Source organism: Corvus kubaryi, unplaced genomic scaffold (assembly GCF_017639235.1).
Source record: "Corvus kubaryi isolate FWS band 111438036 unplaced genomic scaffold, C.kubaryi_AGA036_p1.0 37394, whole genome shotgun sequence".
NCBI lineage: Eukaryota > Metazoa > Chordata > Aves > Passeriformes > Corvidae > Corvus > Corvus kubaryi.
The window spans coordinates 12,878,421-12,887,676 of record NW_024581133.1 but is presented as its reverse complement, the minus strand read 5'-3'; the positions used below and the strand labels follow the sequence as shown (position 1 = coordinate 12,887,676).

At 46.3% G+C, this 9,256-nt stretch overlaps 1 protein-coding gene across 1 annotated transcript in view; it reads left to right on the top strand.

The window, feature by feature from the left end:
• Positions 1 to 8,117: 8,117 nt before the first annotated feature.
• MAP1A (microtubule associated protein 1A) overlaps positions 8,118 to 9,256 on the top strand; it is a 56,647-nt gene continuing 55,508 nt past the window's right edge. The window contains exon 1 of the mRNA XM_042039128.1: positions 8,118 to 8,268. Coding sequence (XP_041895062.1) covers positions 8,133 to 8,268 — 136 coding nt within the window. The 5' untranslated portion in view covers positions 8,118 to 8,132. The remainder of the gene's footprint in view (positions 8,269 to 9,256) is intronic.

Genomic DNA, 9,256 nt, shown 5'->3' with positions numbered 1-9,256 from the left:
GGAGCGGGACCGGCGCCGGGCTCGGAGCTGCGCCGCCCGCTCGGCGTCTCCGCGAGAGCCCAGGAGAGACAAAGAGCCTCGTGTCTTCCGTCCCGGCGGAGCTCGCTCGAGGGCGAATGCAGCGACCTCCCACCTGGCGCACATGGCGGGCCAGGGCGACGGAGGTTCGGGCCGGGCGCCGGGTTCGGGCCGGGAGGTGTCCGCGCGGTGCCCTCCCGATCCCCTTTTCATCAGAGGTACAAAACAGCCCCGTGCTCGGGCTCCGGCACGGACCGAGCACCGCGCACCCCGGACAGCCACTGTCGGGTCCGTCCTTTCTTGGGTATCACGGAAGAGTGAAATCCGAGTCATTTCCCTGTGTATATATGACTAAACAGTTATCGAAGAAGCCTTGCGCATAATTGTGACAGTATCGTTGTCTTTCCAGCATTCACCTTCTTGCCTAAAAAATAGTGAGTTTGAATAGCCTAATATAAATCTACTTTTGCAACTTCTCTTTTTTATTTCTGCACCTCTCTGTGTTTTTTAGATGAGAATTCTGTATATTTTATTTAAAAATATGTTGTAGAACCAAAACCACAGAATCCGAAAAAAATGGTACCTGGCCTGGAAGAAACTCTTATTATGCAACGTTATAGATAAAGTGTGTACATAGTGAAACGCTGTATATATGAGTACGTTACAAATTTTGTGTGTAATGTGAAATCCAAGTTTGCACATGCCTGTTAAGATCATTAAACAGGCTACAAATATTTGCAAATTGCTACACAGGAGGGATGCTTTAGTGGGTGGTTGTTTAAATCCCAGAAGATGCTCCTTTGGTATATATTAAGCTGTATTACGGAAATGTTTTCTTAAAAGTGTTAACAGTTACCTTACAAAATTCACAGAGGACAATGAAGACTAGAAATGGCAAACGTGCCAGTCACTCTTTCTCAAAATTGCCCTCAAATTCTTGAAAACTTTGATAACAAATCCTCAGACAAGTTGGGTTTGTATCCAGAAGACAACAAGGAGAGGATTTAACAGCCAACATTGATCTCTAAATACAAGGTGCATAACATCGATCTGATACCTTATGTCAGAGCAACAGGACAGAAGTGGCAGCATAACAACTTTATTATAGTAAGACTTTTAGCAGTATCTATATGGGTTTCTCATAAGCAAACTAGGGAAGCATAGCTGTGATGAAGTTTCAATAAGATAAGTAAAAAACTTGTTTGGTATTTCTCCTCGGGAAGTAGTAATCGTCAGTTCAAAACAAGTACATTTGAGTGAGGGTTCAAACATCAGTGTGCTACTCCTAGTCCACCGTTTTCTTTAATCACTTTGGTCACAAAATAAGTACACTTATTAATCCACAAGCAATCTGAAATTGAAAGGGACTAGAAGTAGTAGAAGAAAGTTCTTTTTTAAATGGTCTGAAAAATGGACAAAGTACAATGCAGGTAAGAACAATATTATAAAAAATTAAATAACTGGCTGCACAAATTCAGGAGGGGGCTGCTGGGATGCTGGCTGCTGTATGGTATTTCTGCAAAATAAAGCAATAGTGCCTCACAAACTCAGTCGGCATCATGCTGCTGCCACAGAAAAAGGGGCAAACAGCGTTATACTTGTGTATAGTATGCATACCTTACATGCATGAAGTAATTCTTGTACTCTACACTGGCACAGCCTAAGGTAAGCCCTGCATCTAGTGAGAAGATGGCAAAGGATTTGTGTTGAGCTTGGATGGGTTACCCTTCCTTCTCAGACCAGGGTAAGAGAGCAGAGGAGGCTGCTGTTCTGCTAAGTTCTTTATTTCATCATCTCATAGCTTTCTTGAAGGCAGCGTTCGAAGGGGGTTACATGATAAAGACAAGCAGCAACAGCAAACAGCAGGCAGAAAACAGCTTCTTCTTCTATATGGTCTATATTTTTTCTTACAGAACTGTGGATTATATTTTCTAATTAACCAGTAAGATTAACACACGATTCTAATTTTTCTTTTCTTAACCTATCCTGGTCTAATTCTAACAGTCGTAAGTCTTACACAAGTGTTACATAGGTATTACACAAATTTGCGTATATAGTTTCTATCAGTTCTTATTGTTTATGTGAACACTGTATCTAAAAAATGTGAACAGTATAGTTCTATCTATATTTTGTCTAAAGTAAAGACTTCTGTGAAAAGGTAACTCTGCTGCAGTAAGAACTGTGTTTAAGGTCCCTGCTGCAGCTTTTTAATGTTTAAGGCACTTTTTAAGGCACTTAGCATATATTTCTACTAAAAGTTTAAAAATCTATATTTCTATTTCACTTTGGTGTGACTTCATATATCTCATCTTGTCTAAAGGTTTTAATTCAACCCCTGTGCTTTGGCTTCCCTCTGGGCCTGAGTCCAGAGGAGCTTTCACTCCAACAGATTTGGCTATCATAATATTCTCCAGATAGAAAAAAAGTTGATGGCAAATAATTTGTTTCTCAATAATATTCACAGTTTAGATGACAACTGAATTTGTTTTCATGAACTGCAAGTAGGTGTAAGTTAAAGACAAAGCAGAAATAAGCAAAAATATTTTAAAAGTAGGGCTAAAGAAGTCCTAGAAATTATGCCATTTCTAGCATTTAAAAAAAATTTTTAAGTGGTAACAAATGTGTATAGTTGATCTTGGTTTGAAATAGGAAGTTGGACTAGATTATCTCCAGAATTTTCCAGTCTTGTTTTTTTTGCAATTCAATACTTTCGCATGAACCAGAATAGGACAAAATTGAAAGCTCAGTCCAGGTGGTCAAATTTGTAAATGCCAAATCTGTGTGTGTTTTAAAGGTGACTGCCCATTTTTTGTGTTAGTGTAATCTCACTTTCCCTAGCTTTTTTATGCTATGAAAAGAAACACCCTGCTTTCTTTATAATATACATGTCTTCATTTAAGTATTTCTTCTCAGCTGGCAGATTGCCTTTTTTCTGAATCTAATCATAAACTATGAACAGGGCATGGCTACCTTTGTCTAAGAAAGAATAAAAGAGCAAAATCTGTCTTTGCTTCCTTTTGCTTCAAACAAAACATGTCCAACACCAGACTTTCAATGAATGAAGGTATGGTAGCTCTCTGACTTTTCGTATTTGGAGGATTTTTCCAAATTTCTTGCATCTTACAGAGTTTGCAATAGTGAGCTGACGCTATAGTTGATTTTCGTCCAAATACTCCTTTCCAATGCAGACCACGAACTAGGGAAACTGAGAAACAGGACTGCTATTCCTGATTCTCATTTCTTGCACTCTGAATCTTTCTTGCACTCCATGTCTCAGTGGAGCCCCAAGCCCCATCTTCAAAACTGGACAGTATTCCTAGAAAAAGGACCAAATTCCAGATCCTGATTTCAAATGGGAATTAATTACAACAAACTAAGATACCCAACAAGATAGCTAAGCTTACTAAGAGAGTAAAGATGCCACTTGTCTTTGGAAAACTGGGTTTAGGTTTTGTACTGTGTATTACACTTATTATGATGCAGACGCATCTAAAAACTATCTGGCCAATTTCCGTATGCACTGTCCTCTGCGCCATGGCTTTGGGAACAAATAGTGCCTGGCATTCACCGCTCTCGGTGGCCGTGAGTCCAGAGGCCCGGCGTGCTACCGACGGCGAGTCACCACGAGCTGCCGGTACAACACCCAAGTCCCCGGGGGGAGCTGAAGCGACCGCTGCCCTCCGCACTCGCTCCCGGACTGCGCCGGTCACGGCGTGGAGCTCCTCTGAACGTCCCGTCCCGCTCCGCCGGGGCGCCCCGAGCGGCCGCGGCCCCGCCGTCCCCCGAGTGGCCGCAGCCAGGGCTGCCCAGACGGGGCCTGCGGCGCCCCAGCGCTGCCGGGCCCCGCCGCGGGGCTGCCCCGCTCTCCCTGCGGCACTCCGCGGAGAAAGCGAACGCGGGCGATGAAGACGGCGGCGGCCCGGCCCGGCCCGGCCCGCTCGCTTTAGCTGGTCCGGGCCAGCGAGCAAGACCGAGCCTACCCCGCTGACACCCGGAGGGCGCCGCCGGCGGGACCCGCCCGGCCTCCGCACCGCCCCTGGCTGCTCCTGCTCCCTCAGGCAAAGGCTCTTACCGGTAACGCAAGGCGTGTACGTCCTTAATTTGTCGAAGAGTGACCACACGAAAATGTTCACCGTATGAATGCCACAACGAGAAAGGTCACATATTCGATCATGCCGGACGGGGCTGTGATTGCCACACCAAATTAACTTCTCAAGCGTTCACTTTACTTACTTGCATATCACTTTCTCTGAACACTAGCAAGCTATTCAATCACACAAAATGCACCACGAAATACCGGAATTAAGCTACTTCACTACAGGCTGGGATCATGTCCTTTTTCTGAAGGAATGTTGAAATCACTGCTCGACTTTACTGAGCAGGAGAAGTTGAGAAAGACATACGCACAATTATGGTGGAAAGGGTGGCATTATCATTTCTTTGCACTGCTCAGTAAGGCTGCTGGCAACCTACACAGTTTAGTCTGCAAAAAAATCTCAGTAATGTTCGATTTTTTATGTTGGTACTTTGCCTGACCATTTCAGCTGTATTATTTTGACTGGTTTTAGCTATGCGGAAAGATGAAACAAAGAGGTATAGATTCTGGACAGTTTGTATTTAATATTTAAATGATTAAAAATCACCTCAGCTTAAAAGAAGGACTGCCATAAAAGTACGAATTAGCACCTTTCAAAGTCTGATAAACATGTCTTTTAATTCCAAAGCTCTGCATCACTTGACACAATGAATATACCTGATAATTTCATCAGCCCTAGATCAGAGCTTTGTTCCAAATTGCACAGGAGACAGTATCTTGCCACACCTTCTGTAAGCCAAAAATGAGAGGAATAGGAGTACTACTCTGATAAATCACCCATGGAGTTAAACAGAAGCAAAAATGTGGTTTGGTCAAACTGAAAGGCTTAGCCTTCTCTCTCTTTATCTTACAATACATCCTGGAAGTGTCAGTATAAACAACCATAAGACTCCATCTGTACATAAAAGCATTATCAATGCTGGCTTCTTCTGCTCCACGTAAGAATGGCTGTGTTCACCACAGGACAGATCAAGGCCTGAACAAAGTCCCTTTAGGCAGTCACCTATTTTTCTCTGCTTCTTAGAAATGTCACAGCCAAAATGAAACCATATTTCACCACTGTTAAAGGCATTATTCTCACCTGGGTACTGTCACAGGTCTCTGAATCCCTGAAGTACTTTTATTCATTTGGAAATTTTTAGCTGGGAAGGACAGGAAGTAATCATTCCAGGCTAAAGGACCAAGGAATTGAAATAGTATAGATTGTTCTCCTAATGATATTATGAAAATCCTTTTTACACTATTTTGATCCTACTGTCTAAATCCATTTTTGTAAAGGTCATTTACCTGTGACTCGTTGTCCTTCAGTATGAGGTAATCCTTTAGTCTGCTTTTGCCACTCTCCTTCTGTGATGTTTGTCAGGACCTCTAATATCTGCATTCAGCCCAGTCAGCTTTTGATTTTCATGGGGGTGCTGCAGTGCATGAAAGCATAAGCTTACACCATAATTGCTATACAGGTCTGTTCTATGGTTCTGGAGTGTGAACATACAGGGAAAAGGAGGAATTTAGTAATCTGGAAATCCCTCATTTCCCTGTCTCATGCAGTGTGCACTCACTAGGACTCAAGCCTTTTCTACTGCAATTCTACTGTGACCACAGACATCTCCAATTCACATTAGAAAGCAACAGAAATACCATCATTCTATGAACTGATGGTACAGTAGAAGAATGCAAATGGATCACACAACCAGAATTAGTGTTTTAATTGTAAAGTCTTCCCCAGAACTTCTAGTCTCTGTGTTTGGATATTCTTTTTAAGCTTTCATTCCAGTTTGCATGTCTCCTGTTTCATTTCTCCTTGGCAGAAAGCCAGTTGGAAGAGCATCTCTGCACTGCAGTGAAAAGCTGCAGCTCTGGAAAGCTACCATGTTAAAAATAAGCAGCAAGTACTAAGACTGAATCACCTGAAAACAGAAGGTACTTCTGTCAGCTGGTATGAAAATATCTGAAAATCTTTCATCTTCGTGTTTTGTTGTCATGTTTTCCCTCCATGATCTACAATCCTACTTTCATGATAGAATTTAAAGGACACTGGCATTTATTTGCAGGTTTACTGCTTTATTCACATATTTACGTCTTCAGTGCAATCCTCTAAAACCAAATGATTGCTGCTATGCAGGTTACAACACAGAGAAATAAACCCTTTTGATACACTAATTCTCCCTGTTTACAAGATTTAGTTCATAAAGCTCATAGCCAGTGGTGTTGTCACCACAGTCTAATGTGAAAAAGACCTATTGCATCATCTCCTAATTTATCTGTTGAGAGCTAGACCACCTTTTGAATTAAGATCTTAATTTGAGAAAACTCCATAAGCTAGTAACATCAGCTGTAGCCTGCAGAGATAATTATTTTATATTTTTCTTCCTTTCTGTGGTTGTTTTATTTCCTGACTGTCTTTTGTCAGAGTCCTGTGACACTATAGATTCACATATGCTTGCTAAAATGCCGACTCTCTGGACCTTCTGAAGTTTCAACTGCAGTCTTGGTGGGTACAAAAGAACAAAAGAGGGCAGGATGCTGACTTATCTGCCCATCAAGTTCCTAAACTATAGCTCACCTGTGGAAATCCTGCAGACTGCAGGGGCAGAACCTGACACTGTTTTAGGAAATGCTGCACATTGTTGCTGACTTGTGTAATTTTATAATAGCTGTGTTGCTTTCCCACCCAACTGCATCGGCACAGTGTGGTCCTTCCTTTTCTGTCAGAAAAGACATGGATTTTTCTACCTGAAACTACTTTTTGGTGGCTCTCCCTTGTTCAGCCTGTAGAAGTTTCATACTTTGGGGTTGCTCAGCTTTTGCACATAGAATCATAGGATCACCAAGGTTGGAAAACACCTTCAAGATCATCCAGTCCAACCATCCACCCAGCACTACCACTGTAACCTCTAAACCACATCACCCAGAACCAGATCCAGATGCCTCTTGAACACCTCTGGGGCTGGTGACTCCACCACTTCCCTGGGCAACCTGTTCCAATGCCTGCCCACTCTGACAGTGAAAACAATTTTTCTAATATCTAATCTGGATCTCTTCTGTCTCAGCTTAAGGCCATCTGCATTGAACTGCTTTGGAGCTGTGGCTGGCCAGAACTGTGAGCAACAAGGACTTGTGCCCAAAGTTAGGGCCTCTCTGGTCACCCCAGACAGTAAGAACTCCTGCATACACCATGGCCTGCCAGTACAGCCATGAACAGCTCACATCAGCTTTGCACTGGAAGCTAGCAAAGTTCAGATTGTTCTCGTATCTCATGTATCTGGAATCCAGGAAATCCCATGACTTATTGCTGGAGACCATCACTTTATTGCTGGAGACCTGCTTTTAACTGAACAGAAGGAAGAACCACCAGGAAGGGATCTGCTCAGTGCTAAGCGACAGAGGAGAGATAAATAAGGAAGGCGAATGACACTGCCAAGCCTTGAAGTCTTTAGAACTGCTGTCTTCCATGGCTTTATTATGGGTATCGCAACAACTCAACACCAAGCATTTAAAAATCTCCATGGATTTCTGTATTTAAGTAACTAAATTCTAAACTAAACTATAAACCAACACCTCTTTGCCCCCTGATTGTTCTTTCAAAGGTCTGAGCCCCGCTCACGGTTTTGAGCATCCGAGCTGGTCGCTGTACCGCTCTGCCCACCTTGACGGAAGGAACTCAGACTCCGCGCCCCAGCGCCGGCGGGAGCGCCCCGGCAGCCGCCGTGCCGGCACAACCTGCCTCGAGCCGGCAGCCCGAGTGCGGCGGGTCCGGACCGAGAGGCTCCCCGCAGCCGGCGCCGTGCGGGGGCCCGGGGCGGGGCGGGACAGCCTGAGGGTGGGGCGGGCTCGGGGGGCGGGCCCGTGGGCGCTGAGGGGCGCGGAGTCCGCGGGCGGGGCCCGGGGCCGCAGGCCGCGCCCTCTCCCCGCAGTAGCGCAGGACCACGTGCCCGCTCGGCCAATCAGGGGGGGATTCGGGGCCCTTTAAGACCGCGCGCCAGTGACCGCGCGCTGCAGCAGCGGCCGCGGCGTTGCCATGGAGACGGCGGCTGGGCCGGTCGCTATGGACACGGCGGCGCCGCCGGGCGGTCGGCGGCACGCGCTGCTCGCCGTGATCGGTGAGATCGGGACGGAGCCGGAGCGGGGCGCGCTGCGCGGCGCCCTGGAGCGCGGTGAGGAGCGGGGTCGCGGCGGAGCATCCCGGGCGAGGCGGACGCGATCCCTGCCCCTGAGCGCCGTGGGGCTGCGCGCCTGGCGCGTCCTCCCTGCCGCCGCCTGGGACGAGGCGGAGCTGCCGGTGCCCTCCCCGCCCTGCGGCACCGCGGTCTCGCCGCAGGGCTTCATCCCACTCGTCCCTGAGGGGCGGCGGCGGAGGCCCGCGGGCGGTGGCTGCGGGGAGGGTCGAGACGCTGTCGGGCCCGCGGGGTGGAGGGCGAGGCCCCGCGGGGCCGGGCGGGGCTCGAGTCGCCGGCGCAGTGCGGGGCCGCTCTCTGCGGCGTCGGGCGGTATACGGATTTTTTTCTCCTCTATCATTGCTTTATGTGCATTTGTGACGTGCAGTTAACGCAGTTTTCGAACGTCTTAAAGCTTGAAGATATTTCATGGTTCTCTTTCCCCTCAGTCTTTATTTTATTAGTGGGTTGGTAGATTACATCGTATTTCCATCTTACCCCAAAATTCTGTCTTGTTGGAGGAATTGTCTTGCTGGACTGTTCATTGTGGTCCTAGGGATGGCTGTGAACAGGGGGCTGCTGTGGTATGGCCTCTCCCTGTCTATAGAGCAACTGCGTGGACCAGAGTGAGAGAGGACAAGCTGCACAGTGAACTGCTTCAGGAATGGCACAATGTAGGATAGGCCTGCCATAACATTTTTCTCCTCTGTTACCTGTATTTTAGTAACACCCAGAGGCCTTGGCAATGAATTAGTCTTTGTATATTAGATGCAGTGTGGTTTAGAAGTAAGGGGAAAGGAGGTGGTGAGATGATAGTTCTTCCTTTGTGGCAGTTTCTGATAGTTTATGACAAAAAGGCAAAGGAGGGCTGATGAACTACATCAGGACCTTAAAGGGAATCCCTCTTCTAATAGGCAGTTGGTACACCTTTGACAAATAAAGTAACAGCCTTCTGACTCTGCATTCACTCCTCCCCTCAGCCCCCCAT